Source organism: Telopea speciosissima, chromosome 1 (assembly GCF_018873765.1).
Source record: "Telopea speciosissima isolate NSW1024214 ecotype Mountain lineage chromosome 1, Tspe_v1, whole genome shotgun sequence".
Lineage (NCBI taxonomy): Eukaryota > Viridiplantae > Streptophyta > Magnoliopsida > Proteales > Proteaceae > Telopea > Telopea speciosissima.
The window spans coordinates 71343330-71367837 of record NC_057916.1 but is presented as its reverse complement, the minus strand read 5'-3'; the positions used below and the strand labels follow the sequence as shown (position 1 = coordinate 71367837).

General features: G+C 39.8%; 1 protein-coding gene and 1 long non-coding RNA gene across 2 annotated transcripts in view; one reads left to right on the top strand and one right to left on the bottom strand.

Moving 5' to 3' along the window:
- The first annotated feature begins 1345 nt into the window (after positions 1 to 1345).
- Positions 1346 to 24508, top strand: part of LOC122644960 (WD repeat-containing protein 36) — a 45750-nt gene continuing 22587 nt past the window's right edge. The window contains exons 1-7 of the mRNA XM_043838321.1: positions 1346 to 1536; positions 3320 to 3347; positions 4206 to 4306; positions 10520 to 10723; positions 10855 to 11098; positions 12352 to 12527; positions 12612 to 12694. Of these exons, the coding sequence (XP_043694256.1) occupies positions 1411 to 1536; positions 3320 to 3347; positions 4206 to 4306; positions 10520 to 10723; positions 10855 to 11098; positions 12352 to 12527; positions 12612 to 12694 (962 nt within the window). The 5' untranslated portion in view covers positions 1346 to 1410. The remainder of the gene's footprint in view (positions 1537 to 3319; positions 3348 to 4205; positions 4307 to 10519; positions 10724 to 10854; positions 11099 to 12351; positions 12528 to 12611; positions 12695 to 24508) is intronic.
- Positions 13640 to 23025, bottom strand: LOC122644971. The gene is made up of 2 exons (XR_006330443.1): positions 22973 to 23025; positions 13640 to 13753 (listed from the first exon to the last, which is right to left on the bottom strand). It is a non-coding gene; the product is annotated as an uncharacterized LOC122644971 (long non-coding RNA).

Here is a 24508-nt window from a genome sequence, read left to right as displayed (position 1 = left end):
TTGATGTACAAAGGCTGGGTCTTTACCCATTTAAATAAAACCAGTTTAGAAGGCATCCCAAACGTTAGTTTTGAAACATGAGGTACCCTCTATATCCTTTTATTAAAGATTGGGCTCCTCAAATGTCATTTAACCTAAGTTGTGAGAGAGACCCATTAGACGAAAACTGTGTTTTTGTTCTAACCATTAGATGAGAATATGACAGGTGTCAACTTTCAATGCCTCACTGGGCACTCATTGAGAGATCTCCTTCAAGAAGAGGAGCCGAATCCAACTTAAGAACCGTCAGTTCGAACTAAAACAAACCGATTAGTAAATGTGTCGGATTTAAGCACGATCCGTTTACAACCCGGTATACACTGTAGCACCGTTGGGCGACAGACCGGACCGACTGTATAGCAGCCCGACCCCTCTGCACCATCTAACGCCAGATCCCTTTAGCAAATAAGAATTTCCTAAGCTACCCTTTAGGAATTAGGACTCCCAAACCTAAGACGGTAAAACTGTTCCTAACGTTGCCTCCATTTTTTGATTTTCTCACTCGATCACTCGGCTGCAGCTGTGCTTTGCTTTCGTCGCTGCAACCTACAACGGCACCACCAGACACCACTCCACTATTGCTTTGCCGCTGTAATCTCCCCGTAGCTCAGGTTTCGCACATATTCTGCCTTACTTATTCCATTCTCTTCTCTCTGCCATTAACGACCAGGATAGGCCAAGAGACAAATCGCCAGCTGCTACTCGTTGTAACATCTTATGCGAATCATCAAAGCAGGTTCTATTTCTCCTTCATTTGGGAATTTCAGTTTCAATGACACTAGGATTGTGACATTTCGTCTAATCTTTTCTATTTCTTTGTTTGTTTGTTGTTTCAGATGCAATGCTCTCTGCCTCTCTCTGCTTCTTGGTCGACCACTTCCAACGTTCCTCTACTTCTTATGGTTGTGCGGCTGCTGTGAGGGACTGAGAATTACAGTAAAATTAAGTTGAGAATTGAGACCCCATCTCCTTTCTCTCACTCAGCCACTAACCCTTCACATTAGTACTTGCTCTCTAGTCTCTCTGCACACTCCTTGTTGGGTTCTCCCCAAAACCTTCATTTTTTCTCACTCAAGATAGCAGTCATACATGTTAATCATTTGTAACAGAAATAAAGACCGAACACCGACCGAAATCAAACAGGACTTTGCCCGCCAAATGCAAGCGCGAATGCTTAAACGGTCTTTTTGGTCGTGCTCCTCTCTTTTTCTTCATACAATCAAAACCCTAGAGAACTTTTTCTTTTGAGCTTTCGTAATCTTTGTTTCTTTCATGCCAAAACCCCTAAAACCTGCACCAATTTTTATTTCTACCTCATTCACCTTTACAGTTAGATACTTAAGTTGGTCTCTGAATCTCTGTTTCTCATAAATGGGGATTTTCGAACCCTTCCGTGCTATTGGGTATATTACAAGCAGTGTTCCCTTCTCCGTGCAGAGATTGGGAACTGAAACTTTTGTCACTGTCAGCGTTGGAAAAGCTTGGCAGGTTTACGATGTAAGTCTCTTTTCTTGATGCTTTTCCCTATTTATCATCAAGTATTTTGGTTTTCTATTCTTCGGTAGATTGAATTAGTCAACTTATAATACTACATTGGGTTTCTCATTAAGCCCCCGATTGGTTTAGTTGGATGTGGAGTGAACTAAACTAAACATTGATAATTGGGGTTGTTTGGTTGGAGGTAAAGTTAAGGTAAAATGGTCTGAGAAACATGTGGAGATTACAACATAGAAAAATGAGTTGAAAATTTTTCAGTTGTACTAATGCAGAAAATGGAAAATAGTTATAGTAGATAAAATTTATTCAAGAAGAAGAAACATGTGGGCCCATACTAATTTGCATTACTATCAAACACATGAAAATTGATTTTCAGTGTAAAACATATTGATTTGATTATACTTTTCATTATTTTCATTAGTCATTCATTTCATCTTTCAGTAGAGTTACTTTGAGCTTTTCAAAAATGATATAGCTAGCTCTAACTTTTCTATTCTATGTGCTATACAATTCACTGAGATGAGAAAACTTCATGTTATGGTATGCACAATAGTATGATTGAGCTAATGTTCATTTATTTCTTTGGAGATTGGAATGCGATGAAGAATCAATATAAGTCCCATATTAGCAATGGTGAATTTGGAAACAGCCAGACCCTGCAGTAGCGGGAGCCTCATGCACTGGGTTGCCCTTTTTATTAGAAATGGTGAATATTAACTCAGTAACATAATTTGGAACATGTCTGAACAAATAGATATCATCGTGGTTGTTTATTAGTTTTCTTTTTTCCTGGTTTCCTCCTTGCTTTTGGAACATGTGATGGGGAGCTTGTTTATTTTAAATTTGACAAAAACACACCTAAATTTTGATTTTGACAAGATTGCTGAAGGGGTAGGCCTAAACAATTTTGAAATTGCTTATATTATATCTGAAATGTGGCATATCAATGCTATAGCTGGCATAGGGATAATAATCTGAGGATTTTTTCATCTTCTACCCTTTTTTTTTTCCTTCAGAGTTGAACATGTTGACAATATCTCCATATTGCTTGAATGTATCTACAGGAGTCCCATTTTGTGGAAAAGTTTTTTTTTTAGGACCATGTTCCTTTTTTTTTTTTTGGACAGATGCCATTGACTGAATAACCAATTTGTTTGGTCATCTGTTAGGTGTATGATGCACATTAATTGAATGTCAGACCTGTATGCAGCAGACTGCAGTGCATAATGCACCTGGCTAGGGCCAATGGATTATTTAGTCAAAAGACTGGGTAATGGAAGATCTTTGACTAATTTAGATTATAGTATCGTGTCTTGGGAAAAATCATTTAAGATATGTGCCTCATATGAAAGTGTTCCAGAGATTTGCTGAGTATGTTCCAGCAAATTTGCTGCAGTTAATGTCAGTCTTTTGGATGTCATTAACATACCAGTGGTAATTGATAGATTTCTTCTTATTTGTTCTGCTCCGTTTAAACCTCAGGTGTATATAAAATGTTATCCTCAGAACAGAGTTCAGATCAATGTTTGCAATAGCAAATTAAGCAGATAACATTAGGCTAGCAATCTTATTAGTAAAATTATGCTTCCATCCTTTCTTCTTTTTAACCCCATTTTTCCTTGTGTTTCGAAACAACTGCTTTTGGGATTTGTGGGGTTGCACATCAATAATGATGCATATACCAAACACGTGTTAATTTATTTTTAGGTAGGAAATATATGATATGTATAAACATGTTTTTTTAGTGTTAACTGATCAATCTTTTACTCCTTTACTGTTGCAGTGTGCTAAGCTGTCGTTGGTGCTTGTTGGTAAGGCTTTGGTCTTTGAGCTGCCTTTGGTTTTACTAGGTTGTCTGTGTCCAATATGGCACCTGATCTGAGAATTTTATGGACTTATATGGAAACAGAAGGGCAGTGTCTGTTTGACAGAGTAGAAATTTGAAAAGTGGCATATTTTTTTACATAGTTCATTTCAATATTTCCCACAAAGTTGAAAAAATGGAGACCTCAATGTCTTTTAATTTTATAAGAAAAAGTCTTTCTAGGAGGGTGCAGTGGGCCACCTATTTCTGCCATGTGGAAGGGTGATGTGGCAATTCCAAAAGTGGGATATGTAGGGAATGGTCTGGATTGGTCATGTGTGAAATTTCAGATTCAAATCAAACAAATACCCTTCCCATATATGTCCATGCTTCCCTGTATTTGTCACTGTTCATGTATTGGTATGCATCCTCTATCCCCAAATTTTCAATATTTTGTTTTAACACTTGGCCAACTCTGATTAGGATGAAACTTGACACCTGAGTAAGGGATCCTGGGATCACTTGTCTGATCTTCCATGTGCTGAACTATAGATAGGTCATGGTCCCAATCAATATCTTGGTGTTGCTACCTTTTAGGGGCTAATTTGAATATGCATAAACCCTTGCTACCCTGGTGTTTTCTTCTGTTGATAAGGTTCAGAGGTTCTGTCCTAAGGGGGACAGGTTTCATTTTAATCGGCCTAAGAACATTTGGTCATGTGTGTAATGTCATTAAATTTTTTACCTTTATAATTTTTCTCTTTGTTTGATACAGTGATTCAGTAGTTTCCATCAATATTTTGGTTTTTCCTTGGAATATTTTTCTTTATCTTGCTTTTATTGTGATCTGGAAACTTTTCTGAAGGTCCTCAATTGCCAAAGAAGATCCGAGCTCTTGCATCCTATCGAGACTACACATTTGCTGCGTATGGGAATAACATTGGCGTTTTCAAACGTGCTCACCAGGTTCGTAGTATGGTGCTTGATTTCTAGAGCTGCGTAGGTAATTTGATTTGATGACTTAATTCTCAAGCATGTTGGTTATCAGATGACTATTTTCGTTTAACTGTTATGCTCCCTGATATATGTTGGTTTCCTAGATATGTTTTCTAACTGTAAATGGTGTTTTGGTGTGGACAGAGTTATGGTTTGCTCTTATTGTACTTTGTTATCTTGAATTGGTAAATATCCTGCTTCATGCTTTTATTAGTTCTTTTCACCAAGTGTCTAAAGAACTAAGGATTTATGATATTAAAACATAATCATCTAATCCTACTTGCTGGAGTGGACTAGTAAGTGTAATGAAGAGAAACATTTACTGGTGTTCGACCAGTTGAACAAGCTAGTTGACGAGGACGGTGTGGATATACTGTAGGACTAGGGCAAAGATGTCCAACCTACAGGAGGATCACAAGTTCTTCAATGAATAGCAGTAGATTTAATAACTAGCACCTCAGACAATAATTCCAGCAGCAGCAACAGGCCTTCCAATGGTCTCAAATTTTGGGTATTTCACAGATCAGTAAAATGAAAGCAAAGAAAAATTGCTAGAAAAGATAAGAAGGATGGAAGAAGGGATAGGAAAGGGAAGGGTCTCTCACCCATGGCCTCTCACTGTATTTTGGTCTCTCACCACACTCTCATAGCACACAAAGCACAAAGCTATGTTTTCTCCAAACTCCAAAATCGTAAGAGACCAACATACTGTGGGAGGCCGTGGGCGAGAGACCCTTCCCTATCCTTCCCTTTTGAACTACTGTTTGATGGCTCTCTTGGGAGAAACTTGGCTGGACCATTGGGCTTATTTAACACCAATACATGGGCCCAAATATGGGCCTGAACATGGGTTAAAATAATGGCCAGGATAGGCCCTGGTTTGAGCTGAATATATCTTGATCCATGTGAATTAAATAAGGGGCTGTTTGGATTAGCCTTTCATTGCATTAGGATAGTCTTGATGCAATAGTCTGGATGAGTTGAATGTTGTAAAAACAAGTGGAGTCTAGGAGTGCACCCCATGCATTAAGATGTTGTCTGTACAATCAAAAGAAGCTAAAAGCTTGTTGTTCTTATGTGGAGGGAATGAGTTCATGTACAATTATTTCAACATTTAAGAATCAGTGGGGTCATAGGGTGAAGATGAGCTGGCATTTGATGCCATTTGTGTTGAATTCTTCTCTTTGAATAGATTGTGGGTTATAGGATTTCTTCCATGGAATATTGATGCAGATGCAGCTATTTCTTGTCACTTGAGGTGTGAGCATAGTTTGAATCTCGGTCGAAATCACCGGGATTTCGTGAAGTATTTCAGTTTTGATAAAGGTCAAAGCAAAATTGGGTGCGACTTAGTAGGAATGCAAGGTTCCGACCAAAATTTCGGCATTTCGGCGAAACTTTTGGTTTCGACTCGGTTTCAGTACAAGACAGTACATATTTGTTTCGATCGGAAGTTTGGATTTGATTCGATTTTGTATGGTTACACCTGTTAGAGGGAAAAAACTCCAAAAAATCCCAGATTTGGTATTTTTGGCCAAATCACCTTTGTGTAAGATTCAAACTTAGAGGTATACCCTTTTCCCCAAAGCTTTTGAGCCTTCCCGAAACTCTATGTGGTACTGACATAGAGTTGAAGGAACGGTTTTGGTGGTGTGTTTTAACCTTGGTTGTACACTTCTATGAGACTACTTATGACACTTGTAACATTTTGACATTGTGTAATATTAAATGAATGTTTTTATTTCTAGTGCATGTTTTAGTTGTTTTCATTGACTTTTGTGTGTTCTAATAATAAATTATGTGTAGAATAGGCTATATTTGAGAAAGTATACAGCAGGGTATTTTTATTTTACAATCTAAAGGTTCCAATATGTTTAGACATGTTTAATTAGGGTTTCCATGATGTTTCGGACCAAAATACGGCCATTTGACCACTGAAATGGCCTGCCGATACATGTAGAGTTTCGGTCGAATTTTTGTAGAAGGACATGGACCAAGCATCTCATTTGGAACTAGATTGGAATCCCACCAATCCTACTTTAGCATCTCACCAAGGGTTGCATTGCATCTTAGAACACTATTCTGCATCTCACAGAACATAGGAAGGTTAAAGCCAACTTTATTCAACTAGTAAAAACTGTGGGGCTTATGAAGACTTACAATGCTTATATAGAAACTGAAATAGGAAAGAAGGAAGTAGGAACTCTATTCAAAGTAGTAATAGGTGTCCCACATGATTAATATTCTATCCAAACTAGGAGAAAGAGTTCTATTCAGATAAGACTCTATCCAACCTTTACAACTAAAGAGATGAACACTAAAATAATGAAATAAAATAACTCAAATTTAACTAAGAAAGTAAATTCCGTATTCGTACCTTCTACCTATATTTTAGGTCCATTAAAGTGGCCGGCAATTAGGCCCTGCATGATAACACTTCTGTTTCTCTATTTCTCTGTTTTTTTTTTGTTCCTGGGAACAAAAAAATAATAGAAATCTGTTTGTTACCGCCAGTTCATTTTTTGGTTATTGGGAATGAACCAGTTACAAAAAGTTGCTGAGAAATGGAGAAACAAAAGCTTTAATTTGGAACTTCTCTATTCTAGAAACAGAACGGAGAAATAAGGTGGGGGGGGGGGGGAGGGAGGGAGGAGTTGCTCTTTAATGAGCACATGGTTAATTTGATGGGCAGAGCAGTAATTTCATGTTCAAAATAAAACACCACCTCCAAAGCAACTTCAACCACCACCTCCTCCGCTACCATCTCCACCATAGCCTAATGTAAGACTAGATTAGGGTTAACCTAGTCCCAATTACCCACAACACAAATGACCAAATAGCAGCCAAAACACTGCAACCGCAGGTCTGAAACAGAGGTTTAGCATCAGCAAATTGCTAACTCCAGAACCAGTAGTTCCCCAACTCGTATGGAACTGATACTCCTAGCAAGTAAAGGTCCATTAAGGGTGATGAAGCCCTAGAAATCTCAGCTTCGTTGATGGCTGAAGAGGGAGATACCAACAGGTCACTGAAATAGAAGGTAAACTCAGATTTAGTGACTTAGTGAGTGGAGATCAAACCAGCCATGAGAAAGTAACCAAACTTGGATCGAATGCTGCTTGTATGGCAGAGAAACATTGCTGAAAGTCTCACTTGAAATTGATGGTTGAATTGGAAGATATGGCCATAGTTGTCATGGGGTCGCCATGGCGTCCTGGTGCTGGAGAAACTGGCATATTGACCTTCGACATGGCTAATGTATAAATATCGCCCGATATGGCGTACATGGCGTCGCCATGGACGCCATATCACGATATATGGGCATATCGGTCAATATAAGTGTAAAAAACTTAGGTTTTAAATTTTTTTTTTTTAAACCATTTAAAAGCTTAAATGCTTTTTCCTTCATTTGTATTGGTCACATTAACATTAAAAATTAAAACCATTAAAGATTAAACAGTACACTTTAGTAGTATTCCCTAAATCCCTAATTGGAATTGAAATTTGGGGATTTTAGAAATCGCAAAGTTTGTCAAGCAAGAAGAGAGACTTCGTGAGATGTCTGGAGACTGAAGGAGTCAAGAAGACGAAGAAGTGAGAAGAAGAAGAAGAAGAAGAAGAAGAAGAAGAACTGAAGCTGCAAGTCTGCAACTCTCGGCAAGTTCGAACCCCTCCGGCAACCTCCAGGTAAGTAATTTTTTATTTTTTATTTATTTGGTTCTTCTTCTTCTTCTTCTTCTCCAATCTCCTCCCAGTCCTCCGGCGAGTGCGACTCGATCCTTCTTCTTCAGTTCTTCTTATTCTTCTTCTTCTTCTTCTTCAGTTCTTCTCACTTCTTCGTCTTCTTCACTTCCGGCAACTTTCTCCGTCAGTTCTTCTTCTTCTTCTTAACTTCTTCTTGCCTTGCAGTTGCAGGTTTGCACACAGTGACAGACCTCTCAGTTTTTTTTGTTTTTTTTTTTCTTTTTTCTTCTTCTTGCCTTGCAGTTGCAGGCTTGCACACAATCATAGACCTCTCGGTTTTTTGTTTCTTCTTCTTGCCTTGCAGTTGCAGGCTTGCACATAGAAAGAGAAGGTGTTTTTTTTTTATCTTCTTCTTGCCCTGCACACAGCCACACATACACAATTACACACACAGAGACAGGGAGAGAGTCGAGAGACAGAATGGGGGGGGGGGTGGAGGGATTTATTACAGCCAGTAGTTCTCTCAGTTTTTTTTTTTCCCCTTCTTCTTGCCTTGCAGTTGCAGGCTTGCACAGTCACAGAGATGGTGTTTTTTTATATTTTTTCTTCTTCTTACCTTGCACACAGGCACACAGGCACACATACACGGTTATTTGATAGGCTAATCTATGTTTTCATACTTTCATGTACACTGATGGATATTACACTTTCATGAATTAAACCATAGTATATTAGTAGTACACTTTCATGCTGATTTTTTATGTTATAGGATATATACTATAGCATACTAAATGATATTAAAAATAGAGAAAATAAAAAATAAAACATGGTCGACATGTTCGCCATGGCGGGCGACATGTCGATATATCGACGTGACACCCCTCCACCGACTTGGATCGCCATGACGCCGTGACAACTATGGATATGGCTGCAACACCCGAAATAGAAACTAGTTCTCTGCAGGCCAACCAGCCACCAGTTTGGGCTCTAACTTGGATCGATTTTAGGATCTATGGAAAGAGTGCTCTGCTGCAAGTTTGGTCAAGTTCTGATGGATAGAAGGGCAGTTATGGGGGTGGAATGACAATGGAAGGTTTCAGCCTGTGGAATGGGGTGGAAGTGAGAATCAAGTGGAGGGAATGAGTGGGGGATGGTGTGCTTCAAAACCCAGCAGGGTTTGTTGATGGAATGGGGAATTATGAAATTAGAAACTTGCAGTCAAAGGGGTTGCAGAGGTGCAGCAATGGTTCCAATCGATGGAACAACCAGCAACAGCAGTAACAGTGTGGGAGAAGTGCCTTCAACCTTTGAGAGATGATGTCCAGCAGCAGCAGCAGCAACAACAGAAACTCAGAAGTGAAGGAGAGATCACAGCAGTCTTCGATTGATGTCTCCAGAAGCAGCAACAGTCACAGACTCACAGGCAGCAGCAGTCACCAACAGAGATCGAGCAGGGTAAGGGGTGAAGGAAGAAAACAGGAGAAGAGGGGGATAAAGGTGCTTCGGCTCTCTCAGCCAGGTTTCTCAATTCTTCAAGTCATATTCATCACTTGAGAAAGGAAGCAAATTTGCCAAAGCAATCTTCATTCATTCAATAAATCGTGGGGGAGGCTTGAGCAGCCTTTACATTATAAAGAGGGCAGAAAAAAAAAAATAGATACAGAATTAGAAACTAACTTGCAACATAAAAATAGAAACTATTCTAGGACTGAAATAAAATAGAAACATAATAAAATCTTCTAAATCTTCTTAAGTCTTCAAATCTCCTTGTGGGACCCACTTGGATGACTTAATTGTTGCAGCCGAAATCTCCAGCCTGTGGTCACCATCAGTTCAACTTATTAGCTTTAGAAGAATGACAAAATTACCCTTCACTTAAGAGGCTGTGACACTGTTCACGTGAACAGTGTTTTGGTTATGTTCTATCACAATAAGATTTATGAAATTTTTATATTTGAGAAAAACCTTAGCTTTTGAAAGTTGAAAATCAGCCCTACAACCGAAAATTCAGTTTTTATTCTTGAACTAGGGAGTTGACTTTTTATCTTTTGGAATTTGAATTTTTAACTATTTTTATTGGTTATACGTGAGGGTGGGCCTTGGTGCAACGGTAAGGTTGCTCCATTGTGACCAAGTGGTCCAGACTTCGAGTCTGGAAACACCTCTCTGCGCAAGCAGGGGTAAGGCTGCATACATTATGACCCTCCCCAGACCCCGCAGTGACAGGACTCAGGAGCCTCGTGCACTGGGTACACCTTTTTTTTTAATTGGTTATATGTCAAATTGATAAAGAGAGGTTGTTGTAGTGTACAAATGAAAGAGTACAAAACTAATTTAATACATCCAGATGTTATGTGGGGTTTGCATTCTCTCCTTGAAATGTACTCTTTCTATGGAATTATATGCATATAAGCAATTAAGTTCCATTTGGTGCCAGTAATATAGTCTCCGAATCTCTGTTGTTACTGTAGCTGACACTAAGAGTGGTATTTTGAACAGGTAGCAACATGGACCAGGCATAACAATAAGGTCAATTGGTTGCTATTGTTTGGAGAACATGTCCTAAGTGTTGATGCTAAGGGTAATCTGTTCATATGGCCTTTCAAAGGGCTCGAAGAGAATCTTGCTCCAATTGGACACATTCTCCTAGAAGACAAATTCAACCCTAGCTGCATAATGCATCCTGACACTTACTTAAACAAGGTTATCTTACATGCCAAAAAAAAGAAGTCTCTTTTCAAAGTCTCAAGATTAGTTCTGTACTGGTATTCGCCTTTGTTTTCTTTTGATTCCAATTCCTTTTGGAGAATTATTGGGAGGCATGTAATGTGCAGGTTATAATTGGGAGTCAGGAAGGTTCACTGCAGCTTTGGAATATCAGCACAAAGAAGAAAATTTATGAGTTCAAAGCCTGGAATTCACCTATATTTTGCTGTGTTTCCTCACCTGCACTAGATGTAGTTGCAGTTGGCTGTGCTGATGGGAAAATTCATGTTCATAATATTCGGTATGACGAAGAAATAGTTACATTTAGCCATTCTGCACGAGGTGCCGTGACTGCCTTGTCGTTTAGGACTGGTAATTGAGGCTTACATCTTATATTGATGAGTGTATGTGTTAATTCTTAAACTTGTTAAACAGCATCTTGTAGTTTTCTACTAGTAGTAGTCCTTTTCTCATCTGCCTAAATGTGCAAGTATATATGTGAAAGTTCATTTCTTTTTTGACATCTAATCCTTAAACTTCTATGTTCTTTTTCTCAACTGAGTGAAAATTCATCCTGTCTTACAAACTTGAACTGACATGTGGTAGTTCAGTTGAGCCCCAAAGTTGGACATATTGTCCCCATCATTAAATATCCATGGTGAAAATTTCAGACCAATCTACCATCCCCTGGTATCAATACAATTGTTGAAAAGTTTACGAAGTGAACTAACATTTACTCAACAGGAATCATTGAAAAATAAAGGGGGAAGCCCATACATGATGACCCTATGGTTGAGATGGACCAGAATTTGACAGGTGACCTGTCAGGGTGTTCTTGTGACTTAAACAACATCCACACATGGATTCAATGATCCTGTGCCAATGGTTCCATACTAAAGCTCCTAATCCACTTGATCAATACCCTCCCCCCAAAAAAAATTCTTGTTGGCATTGTAGGTGATCTTAAGAATCCTTTTCTGAGCCCATTGAAACCATTATTTTTTTAATGGGTAAAAGATTGTCTGTTTTCTTTAGTGAAATAGAAAAATTGATGCTATGGTGATTTGAACTGTTATAATTCACTTGGTGGGATCAACAGATTAGATTGCATCAGTGGTTGACTGGTTGGAGTAGTTGGTTATGTATATTCTAATCCCAACAAACTGTATCTTTTGGGCTTCTAACACTTAACATTGTAAGAATTTCGATGTGCAAAAGCTGGTCCAAATTGCTTGATTAGTTGGTGGTCCATCTCCAGTGTTCATTTTGTATACATTTTGTATTTCCCTCCTCTGGGATGAGCTACCCATCCCAGCTTTTAAATATAATACTTGCTGACTTCTTGTCAGGAAAAAAGAAAACTGTATAACTGAGTCTAAATAATATCCCTTTCAAATGGTTTGCAGTCAGCCCAAAAGCAATGAATTAACTCTGCATTTTGTAATTTGTACCTTTACGTGTATGGGCTAATTAGTCCAACTAGTGATAACTTGCTTCTGGCAGTGGATGATTTCAGTTTGGATCCTACATCTGAGAAACTCCAATATGTATGTTGTAGCTTGTAGGTAAGTGTAGGTATTGTATTTGTTGATGATTTGCATACTCTTACAAATTACGCCTTTTAGATGGACAGCCTCTTCTAGCATCTGGAGATTCATCTGGTGTCATAAGCATATGGGATCTTGAGAAGAGAAAGCTCCAATCAGTCATAAGAGAGGCCCATGACAATTCAATAATATCGCTACACTTTTTCACTAATGAGCCTGTGCTTATGAGTTCTTCTGCTGATAACTCTATAAAGGTAAGATGGTATTGTTTTTCTTCGAAGTAAGGTGTCATCTTATCAAATGCTTATTATGTTCTTAGCATATTACATATTTAACAGATGTGGATATTTGACACGAGTGATGGGGATCCTCGCCTTTTACGCTTCCGAAGCGGCCATAGCGCTCCTCCACTTTGCATTAGGTGATAATATTTTATATTTCTTTTCCTTTTGATTTTTCTCATCAACAATATACAGATTAGGGAGCAAGTTTGGACCAGTAAGCCTGCCTGGTTCAGGGGGCTAGGCTTTTCAGCCCGCGGTTGTTTTTAGCCGGAGCTCTTCCTAGCCCTTTATATATATATATACATACATACATACATGCATGCATGCATACATATACATATACATATACATATACATACATATATATACATACATACATACATACATACATACATATGTATGTATTTATGTATATATAAAACATAATTACATACTGTCTACCCATGCCATTTCTCCTCCATTAAGGGTTTTGTTCTTCACCACCAATCTCCCTCCTCTTCTCTACCGACAATTGCAGTCCACACAGCGAATGAAAAGAAGAAAAACCTGCAGAACAGTGAATGGAAAATAATAAAATAACAAAAGAAGAATGGATGGGCATGAAGGAGAATATGGAGTGAGAGATCAACCCAACTTAGGAGCCGATGGGCTGCTGAAAAAATAGACCAAAAACAGAAACCAAAACTTGAAGAACACTATGCCACAAGCTGTAGTACTTCTCACTCTTCAAACAACAGTGTTTATGAGAGTGAAAGGGCTCCCACGACAGTTAGGATTATGCAGAGAAAAGTGAGGATTAAAAGAAGAAGAAGAAGGATATGGCTTGGCTTTATCGCCAAAGCTTAGGTAGGCTTCACCACCAACCATTCCAAGGTTTCACCACCTTGGTTGCACTTGATTCACCACAAGGCTGCTGCTCCATTGAAGAGACAATATATTATTTGCCAAAATTGTGGGCTCTAGTGGCCCTCTTGTATTTTATAAAATGACAGGCCCAAGTATGTGTTAGAGTTTATGTAATAAGGGTAGTTTGGGCACTAGTTTAGTATCATGTTGTCTTATATTGTAATTTTACTTTTTGACCTTTTACCTGCCTAGGGAGGTGTTTGTAATTCTTACTTCATGTTAGTAAATCAAATAGGGGATAGGAATCTTCTCTCTCCTACATTCGGTTGCACATCTCCTTCCCTCTTCTGCTCTTCTTACCTCCTACCTTCTCCTCTCCCATCTTGAATCGATCCTTACACCATTTCCAACTTGGTATTAGAGCGTGGTTTGAGAGTCAACCAAGCTTTCACATCCACACCTCTCTTTCGAACCCTAGAAAAATAGAGGGTTCCAATAAAGGCTATACCATGTAAACAAACACATCTAAAAGATCCTACCTGAGATTGGATCACTTGTGATTCAATCTTACATTACCTAAAAGGCATAATGGAAAATGTTTGGAGGTTGTGAAGACTATTCAAAGAAGCAAGACGTCCCTTGGCCCTTGGTCACTACCGCCAGTTCTCTCTCTCTCTCTCTCTCTCTCTCTCTCTTTTGGTTTCTCCTCCATCGAGCAGTATTTGGGAATGGGGTTGGGCTTGCTAGAGTCACCTAAGGGGTGGGTTTCAACACCGTAAGGTCTTGGTTACTAAAGAGATGAGTTGGTGGACCCATCCTCCTCCAAGCAGCCAGGTCCCGCCAAATTTGTGTTTTTTGCCCTACTTTTTGCTCGAAATGCTTTTTATGGTGAGTTTGGTTGCTATTGGTTGGTGAGTTGCATTATATGGGACTTATATGTTGTCATGGAATGAAGCTAAATTGTGAAGGGTGTATATGAGTTGGTTTTCTTCAAGTTTTTTTATGGTTTCCTACTTGCTGGAATTTTTTTCTGAGTATTGGGAAGAATTTTTTGGGTTGAGTGTACTCTCCATTTGGTTTGGGTATCATCCCCACTTCCTATGTGTGTTCATACATTATGTTAGAGGTCGAAAGAAGAGGCCAAGGGCCACCCTGAGGGAATGACAGGGATAGATTCAGCTATGATCACTGTGGGAAATCTAGGCACACTATAGAGATGTTGGATGCTTTATGACTGCCCCCATGGTATACATGGCAGCATGAGAGGGGGGGGAGGCCATAGCACACACTATGATAACTAAGGTTGAACCTATGGGATATCCATCTGGACTACACACAGACACCAGTTCTCTCACTGAGGATGATGTTGTAACATTTCGCAGGGTTATGCCATATGTGAATAGCTCTTCTTCATACCTACAGTGCCAGATTCTTTAGCCTCTACCTTATAGGCCTCTACATCTGCTCCTTCCAATGCCTCTTCGTGGGCCATTGACTCTGGAGCCACTGACCATATGACCAGCATATCCCAGTGGTATGACTCCTACTCTATCTATTCTAGTAAGGAAAAGGTTAGGGTCGCTGATGGTTCTCTTTCTTCTATCTCTGGTAAGGGTAGTGTCTGTGTTACTTCTTCTACTTCCCTTGACCCCGTTCTTCATGTTCCTAAGTTTAACACTAACCTCTTATCTATGAGCTACCTAACCAAATCCTTGAATTGTTGTCACTTTTTTCCCATCTTATTGTGTTTTTAGGGATTTGGTGACAAAGAGGATTATTGGCAGTGGCCGTGAGGAAAAGGGACTCTACCTTCTTAATCTAGGAACATCCCTCTCTACCTACTATTCAGTACACATGTGGGCGTAGTGACAAAATTACCGTTGAGTCTGTGATGTTGTGGCATCAACGTTTGTGCCACTCTTCTTTCAGTATTATAAGGAAAAAATTGCCACAATTTTTTTCTTCTATTCCTCATGCATTTCAGTGTGAACCCTGTTTGTTTATTAAACATTGTCATTCTTCTTATTCATATCATGGTAATAGATCCAATGTTCCTTTCCATATTGTACATTCTGATGTTTGGGGACTTGCTCCCACTACTTCTTTGTTTGGTTATCATTATTTTGTTTCATTTCTTGATGACTTTTCCCGGTCCACTAGGACTTCTGTGATGAAACAAAGGAGTGAAGTCTACGATGCCTTTAAAATTTTTATCAGCTCATTTATGCTCAATTTGATAATCGAATTAAAATTGTTCGTTCTGATAAAGGGGGGGGGGAGTATATGTATTGTGGACTACAAAACTTTTTTTTACTGACAATGGCATTATCCATCAGCTTGCTTGTGTTGACACACCCCAACAAAATGGGGTAGCTTAGAGAAAAAGTCGCTATTTGTTGGAAGTCACTCGGAGTCTCCTATTCGGTATGCATGTCCCCAAGACGTTTTGGTCTGATGCCCTTCTTGCTGCTGCCTTTTTAATCAACTGCATGCCCACTAAATTTTTTGGCTCCAAATCCCCTTTGGAAACATTGTCTCCTCAGACTTCTGCTTTCCCTCTTCCTCCCAAGGTGCTTGGGTGCGTGCCCGTCCATGTTAATAAATCTAGTAGGACTAAGCTTGACCCCAAGGCACTCAAATGTTTTTTCCTTGGATTTTCCTCTTCTACCAAGGGGTTTAAGTGCCACCATCCCTCTTCCCGAAGGTGACTTCTCTCCAAAGATGTCACCTTCTTTGAATCTATACCTTTCTTAACTACTCCTCATCAGATTCATCTTCAGGGGGAGAATAGTGGGAATGAAAAGGTTGTTGATATAATCCCTTTTCTCCCTCATTTGCCTACTTCTCCATTTCTGTTTGATATTGGGAAACACAAAGAAGGGGTCGTTGTTGATATTGGTGATCAATTAGGTGTTGGTTCTGGCAATAAGGAGTTAATTGTGTACAGGGAAGGAAGAAGAAGACCTGTAAAGAGTCCTCTTTGGATCCACATCTTGAGCTCCACCTTCCTCGGTCCAAGTAACACTCCTTCTCTTCCTTCTCGAGTTAGATCTTCCTGTTGCTATTCGAAAGGGTTGGGAAACACAAAGAAGGGGTCGTTGTTGATATTGGTGATCAATTAGGTGTTGGTTACGCAATAAGGAGTTAATTGTGTACAAAAGAAAGGGAAGGAAGAAGAAGACTTGTAAAAAGTGCCACTCTTCTTTCAGTGTTATAAGGAAAAAATTGCCACAATTGTTTTCTTCTATTCCTCATGCATTTCAGTGTGAACCCTGTTTGTTTGTTAATCATTGTCATTCTTCTTATTCCTATCATGGTAATAGATCCAATGTTCCTTTCCATATTGTACATTCTGATGTTTGGGGACCTGCTCCCACTACTTCTTTGTTTGGTTATCATTATTTTGTTTCATTTCTTGATGACTTTTCTCGGTCCACTAGGACTTCTGTGATGAAACAAAAGAGTGAAGTCTACAATGCCTTTAAAAATTTTTATCAGCTCATTTGTACTCAATTTGATAATTGAATTAAAATTGTTCGTTTTGATAAAGGGGGGGGGGGGGAGTATATGTATTGTGGACTACAAAACTTTTTTTACCTGACAATGGCATTATCCATCAACTTGCTTGTGTTGACACACCCCAACAAAATGGGGTCGCTTAGAGAAAAAGTCACTATTTGTTGGAAGTCACTCGGAGTCTCCTATTCGGTATGCATGTCCCCAAGACGTTTTGGTCTGATGCCCTTCTTACTGCTGCCTTTTTAATCAACTGCATGCCCACTAAATTTTTTGGCTCCAAATCCCCTTTGGAAACATTGTCTCCTCAGACTTCTGCTTTCCCTCTTCCTCCTAAGGTGCTTAGGTGCGTCTGCTACGTCCATGTTAATAAATCTAGTAGGACTAAGCTTGACCCCAAGGCACTCAAATGTTTTTTCCTTGGATTTTCCTCTTCTACCAAGGGGTTTAAGTGCTACCATCCCTCTTCCCGAAGGTGACTTCTCTGCAAAGATGTCATCTTCTTTGAATCTATACCTTTCTTAACTACTCTTCATCAGCATCATCTTCAGGGGGAGAATAGTGGGATGAAAAGGTTGTTGATATAATCCCTTTTCTCCCTCATTTGCCTACTTCTCCATTTCTGTTTGATATTGGGAAACACAAAGAAGGGGTCGTTGTTGATATTGGTGATCAATTAGGTGTTGGTTCTGGCAATAAGGAGTTAATTGTGTACAGGGAAGGAAGAAGAAGACCTGTAAAGAGTCCTCTTTGGATCCACATCTTGAGCTCCACCTTCCTCAGTCAGGTAACACTCCTTCTCTTCCTTCTGAGTTAGATCTTCCTGTTGCTATTCGAAAGGGTTGGGAAACACAAAGAAGGGGTCGTTGTTGATATTGGTGATCAATTAGGTGTTGGTTCTGGCAATAAGGAGTTAATTGTGTACAAAAGAAAGGGAAGGAAGAAGAAGACTTGTAAAAAGTGCCACTCTTCTTTCAGTGTTATAAGGAAAAAATTGCCACAATTGTTTTCTTCTATTCCTCATGCATTTCAGTGTGAACCCTGTTTGTTTGTTAATCATTGTCATTCTTCTTATTCCTATCATGGTAATAGATCCAATGTTCCTTTCCATATTGTACATTCTGATGTTTGGGGACCTGCTCCCACTACTTCTTTGTTTGGTTATCATTATTTTGTTTCATTTCTTGATGACTTTTCTCGGTCCACTAGGACTTCTGTGATGAAACAAAAGAGTGAAGTCTACAATGCCTTTAAAAATTTTTATCAGCTCATTTGTACTCAATTTGATAATTGAATTAAAATTGTTCGTTTTGATAAAGGGGGGGGGGGGAGTATATGTATTGTGGACTACAAAACTTTTTTTACCTGACAATGGCATTATCCATCAACTTGCTTGTGTTGACACACCCCAACAAAATGGGGTCGCTTAGAGAAAAAGTCACTATTTGTTGGAAGTCACTCGGAGTCTCCTATTCGGTATGCATGTCCCCAAGACGTTTTGGTCTGATGCCCTTCTTACTGCTGCCTTTTTAATCAACTGCATGCCCACTAAATTTTTTGGCTCCAAATCCCCTTTGGAAACATTGTCTCCTCAGACTTCTGCTTTCCCTCTTCCTCCTAAGGTGCTTAGGTGCGTCTGCTACGTCCATGTTAATAAATCTAGTAGGACTAAGCTTGACCCCAAGGCACTCAAATGTTTTTTCCTTGGATTTTCCTCTTCTACCAAGGGGTTTAAGTGCTACCATCCCTCTTCCCGAAGGTGACTTCTCTGCAAAGATGTCATCATCTTTGAATCTATACCTTTCTTAACTACTCTTCATCAGCATCATCTTCAGGGGGAGAATAGTGGGATGAAAAGGTTGTTGATATAATCCCTTTTCTCCCTCATTCGCCTACTTCTCCATTTCTGTTTGATATTAGGAAACACAAAGAAGGGGTCGTTGTTGATATTGGTGATCAATTAGGTGTTGGTTACGCAATAAGGAGTTAATTGTGTACAGGGAAGGAAGAAGAAGACCGTAAAGAGTCCTCTTTGGATCCACATCTTGAGCTCCACCTTCCTCTCAGGTAACACTCCTTCTCTTCCTTCGAGTTAGATCTTCCTGTTGCTATTCGAAAGGGTTGGGAAACACAAAGAAGGGGTCGTTGTTGATATTGGTGATCAATTAGGTGTTGGTTCTGGCAATAAGGAGTTAATTGTGTACAAAAGAAAGGGAAGGAAGAAGAAGACCTGTAAAGAGTCCTCTATGGATCCACATCTTGAGTTCCACCTTCCTCAGTCAGGTGACACTCCTTCTCTTCCTTCTGAGTTAGGTCTTCCTGTTGCTATTCGAAAGGGTTGGGAAACACAAAGAAGGGGTCGTTGTTGATATTGGTGATCAATTAGGTGTTGGTTCTGGCAATAAGGAGTTAATTGTGTACAAAAGAAAGGGAAGGAAGAAGAAGACCTGTAAAGAGTGCCACTCTTCTTTCAGTGTTATAAGGAAAAAATTGCCACAATTGTTTTCTTCTATTCCTCATGCATTTCAGTGTGAACCTTGTTTGTTTGTTAAACATTGTCATTCTTCTTATTCTTATCATGGTAATAGATCCAATGTTCCTTTCCATATTGTACATTCTGATGTTTGGGGACCTACTCCCACTACTTCTTTGTTTGGTTATCATTATTTTGTTTCATTTCTTGATGACTTTTCCCGGTTCACTAGGACTTCTGTGATGAAACAAAAGAGTGAAGTCTACAATGCCTTTAAAAAATTTTATCAGCTCATTTGTACTCAATTTGATAATCGAATTAAATTTGTTCGTTCTGATAAAGGGGGGGGGGGGAGTATATGTATTGTGGACTACAAAACCTTTTTTACTGACAATGGCATTATCCATCAGCTTGCTTGTATTGACACACCCCAACAAAATGGGGTAGCTTAGAGAAAAAGTCGCTATTTGTTGGAAGTCACTCGAAGTCTCCTATTCGGTATGCATGTCCCCAAGACGTTTTGGTCTGATGCCTTCTTACTGGTGCCTTTTTAATCAACTGCATGCCTACTAAATTTTTTGGCTCCAAATCCCCTTTGGAAACATTGTCTCCTCAGACTTCTGCTTTCTCTCTTCCTCCCAAGGTGCTTGGGTGCGTTTGCTACGTCCATGTTAATAAATCTAGTAGGACTAAACTTGACCCCAAGGCACTCAAATGTTTTTTCCTTGGATTTTCCTCTTTTACCAAGGGGTTTAAGTGCTACCATCCTTCTTCCCGTAGGTGACTTCTCTCCAAAGATGTCACCTTCTTTGAATCTATACCTTTCTTAACTACTCCTCATCAGAATCATCTTCAGGGGGAAAATATTGGGAATGAAAAGGTTGTTGATATAATCCATTTTCTCCCTCATTTGCCTACTTCTCCATTTCTGTTTGATATTGGGAAACACAAAGAAGGGGTCGTTGTTGATATTGGTGATCAATTAGGTGTTGGTTCTGGCAATAAGGAGTTAATTGTGTACAGGGAAGGAAGAAGAAGACCTGCAAAGAGTCCTCTTTGGATCCACATCTTGAGCTCCACCTTCCTCAGTCAGGTAACACTCCTTCTCTTCCTTCTGAGTTAGATCTTCCCATTGCTATTCGAAAGGGAAAGATTTTGTACTAATCCCATAGCCCAGTTTGTCTCCTATAATTATCTATCTCCCACAGGTGTTGCTTTTATTGCTACCCTTTCCTCCATTTCCATTCCCAAGAATGTCAGTGAGGCCATGTCTGACCCCAAGTGGAAGTAAGCCATGTCTGAGGAAATGCTAGCACTGAAAAGAACTGCACTTGGAAATTGGTTGATCTTTCCAAGGGGAGAGTTCCAATTGGATGCAGATGGGTCTACACAGTCAAGTACCGATTAGATGGTGCAGTTGAGAGATACAAGGCTAGGTTGGCAGCCAAAAGATGCAATCACGTGTATAAGATTGATTATCAGGAAACATTTGCTCCTGTAGCTAAAAACACAACTCAATAAGAGTTCTCTTATCATTGTCGGCTAATAAAGATTGGTCATTGTATTAGTTGGATGTGAAGAACATTTTCCTCCATGGTGATCTAGAAGAGGAAGTGTATATGCAGAGTCCACCCAGCTATAAGTTTCCCTCAGCTGAAGGGAAAGTGTGTCTCCTCAAAAAGGCACTATATGGTCTCAAACAATCCCTGAAGGCTTGGTGTGAGAGGTTTTGACAGACCATTTTAAAGAATGGATATTCCCAAAGCCAAGATGGCCACACTTTATTTACCCGGTGAAGTAATGGTACTATCACAACCCTTATTGTTTATGTTGATGACATTGTGGTGATTGGAGACGACAGGGCTAAGATAGCTAGACTGATGACCTACCTAGCCCAACAGTTTGAGATTAAAGATTTGGTACTCTTGAAGTATTTCTTGGAGATTGAAGTATCAAAATCTAAAAAGGGAATCAATATATAGTCAAAGGAAGTTTGTTCTGGACTTGTTGAAAGAAACAGGGAAGTTAGGTTGCAAACCAGCAAATTCTCCTATTGAGCATAACCATAAGTTAGGAGAAGACTATGGCCCTTCTTTTGTTGATGCAGGGAAATACTAGAGGTTGGTAGGGAAGCCGATCTATCTCTCTTTAACTCGCCTAGATATCACCTCTATAGTTGGGATGGTGAGTCAGTTTATGCATGCTCCCAAGAGTGGGCACTTTAATGCTATGTATCGTATCTTCAGGTACTTGAAGTCCACCAAGGAAAAAGACTATTATATGCTAGGCACAAACATCTAAGGATAGAGGACTACACTAATGCGGATTGGGCTGGTTCAGTTTCTGATAGACGGTCTACATCAGGATATTGTACATTTATGGGAGGTAACCTGGTCACATGGAGAAGCAAAAAACAACCTGTTGTGGCCCGATCGATTGTAGAGGCAAAGTTCAGGGCTATGGCTCATGGAGTGTGTGAACTCCTATGGTTGAGAAGGCTGGTCCAAGAGTTGGGATTGATATTGAGGCACCTATGAGACTCTATTGTGATAAAAAGGCTGTCATAAGTATAGCACACAACCCTGTGCAACATGACAGGACAAAACATGTTAAGGTGGACTGACATTTCATCAAGGAGAAGATTGGCTCTGGCTACATTTGTACTCCTTTTGTTAAGACAGACGATCAATTGGTTGATATCTTTACCAAGGGGCTCATCCCTCATCAGTTTACTGCCCTTTCATGTAAGCTGGGAATGTATGACATTTATTCTCCAGCTTGAGGGGGAGTGTTAGAGTTTATGTAACAAGGGTAGTTTGGGCACTAGTTTAGTATCTTATTGTCTTATGTTGTAATTTTACATTTTTACCTTTTACCTCCCCAGAGAGGTGTTTGTCATTTCTTAGTTCATGTTAGTAAATCAAATAGGGGAGAGGAATCTTCTCTCTCCTACATTCGGTTGCACATCTCCTTCTCTCTTCTCCTCTCCTCTCTTGAATCGATCCTTACACCTATTCCAACTTGGTATTAGAGTGTGGCTTCAGAGTCGACCAAGCTTTCACATCCACACCTCTCTTTGGAACCCTAGAAAAATAGAGGGTTCCAATAGAGGCTATACCATGTTGTTGTAATATGGTACAAGGGTATAATAGTCTACTAGGGTATTAGTAGTGTTGCCCTAAGGGGATTGTAATCTTGTTCCCCATCATAATATTATAAATTGAGATGGCCTGTGTCTCATTGACACAAGTTCGATTCCCCAAATATTCCATCATGGTATCAGAGCATACAGGGATCACGGGTGTTGCCCTAAGGGTATTATTATAATCTTGTTCCCCATCATAATATTATAAATTGAGAGGGCCTGTGTCTCATACTCTCATTGACACAAGTTCGATTCCCCAAATATTCCATCACATGTAAACAATCACATCTAGAAGATCCTACCTGTGATTGAATCACTTACATTACTTAGAAGGGATACTGGAAAAATTTTGGAGGTTGTGAAGACTATTCGAAGAGGCAAGAAGCCCCTTGGTCACTAACGCCAGTTTTTTCTCTCTCTTCTGGTTTCTCCTACCTTCTCTCTTCTTTTCCCCTCATCTACTCTTCTCCTCTTTTCATCTCCTACCTTCTCCTCTCCTCTCTTGAATCGATCCTTACACCATTTCCAACTGTATGTGCCTGACTATAACTTAAGTCGATGGCTTACGTTGGCTGGTTATAAGTTAAGTCATTGGGCCTAATAGGCAAGGTTTAATATTTCGCGATATCTCGGTATCTCGGGCCTACCGAGATATCCGAAATATCGTAAAATATGACCGAAATATTGCATTTTTTCTGCAATATTTCGAGGGTCCATCTCGGGGGGTATTTGGCCATATCTAGGCCTGAAACTTCATGGACAGCCTTATTTAAGCTTAATAAACACATTTAAACCATAAAATTGTAAAAATGTGAATTCAAATTGGTGTTTTGGGCTTGCACCGTTGATTGACATACGGTCGCCGACCCTAATGTATAAATAGTTAAATACACATAGATTAGGCAGTTAATATTTAATAATAGTATTTAACTTCATTACATATCAAGTTAAAGCCAATACACATTGATGAGTACCATGATTCTCAAAACTCCATAATATTCAATAACTCGCTTAAAGCTTTAAAGGCAATACACTAAGTGCCAAAGTTAGTAAGTCACTCATGCAACTCATGAAGTCACAACTCACAAGTTCATGATCAATGAAATCACAACTTAAGTTACAAATTACAAGTGCTAAACTGCTAATAGTAGTTCTTTGTGCCTCCCTGGATCAATCCCACTCATGCCTCGGAGTCGGCGTCCATTGCTCTCTGTTTGAAGGACATATGTGGGATCACGGTATAGAATCGGAGAAGAAACGAGTGTAGTCATCCACAAGTGTCACGTAAATGAAATCATCAACATACTATAGGTAACCTATCCTAGGATATAAACTAAGGTTACCAATCGATCCGATCCGTGAAGAAGATGATCCACGTGATATGATGTTGGCGCCGGCCGTAAGAGGCGATGGCATTGGCTGCTGTATGGCTGGTGAGGTTGGTAGCTAGGTCCGCTAAGGTATGCAAAGATGTTATCTACAAAAGATGATCCAAGATGTCCCTGGGATGGTGTAGTCATAGTCCCTACCCCACTAAACGCCCATAGATGATGATCCATATCCATATCCACCGTAAGGTTGTGACGCACCATAATCCGATGCCAATGGAGTGGTATGTGCGTCAAAAGATGGGGCACGTCGATGTCGATCGGTCTTCCCTCCCTATCGCCATACTCGAACCACCAACGAGCTAGATAGGTTATCAATGTCCATGTGATCGGGTTGCAATGTGTGTTTGTCGACCCCTACGCTTCTGTTGTATGTATGTAGGGGGCCTTTTGAGGTGGGGTGCGGGGCACGTGCTCGTGGTCCGTATCTTGTGTGGCATGATCGCTGTGTCTCTCGGTGAATCGGATTGGCTCTACAGTGCCGTATCCTGGGCCTCCTGGCCTACCACATAACGCTCTCGCATGCCGTCAAATTCTTCACCAGCATCACCACCACCAACATCACCACCACCAGCATTACCAC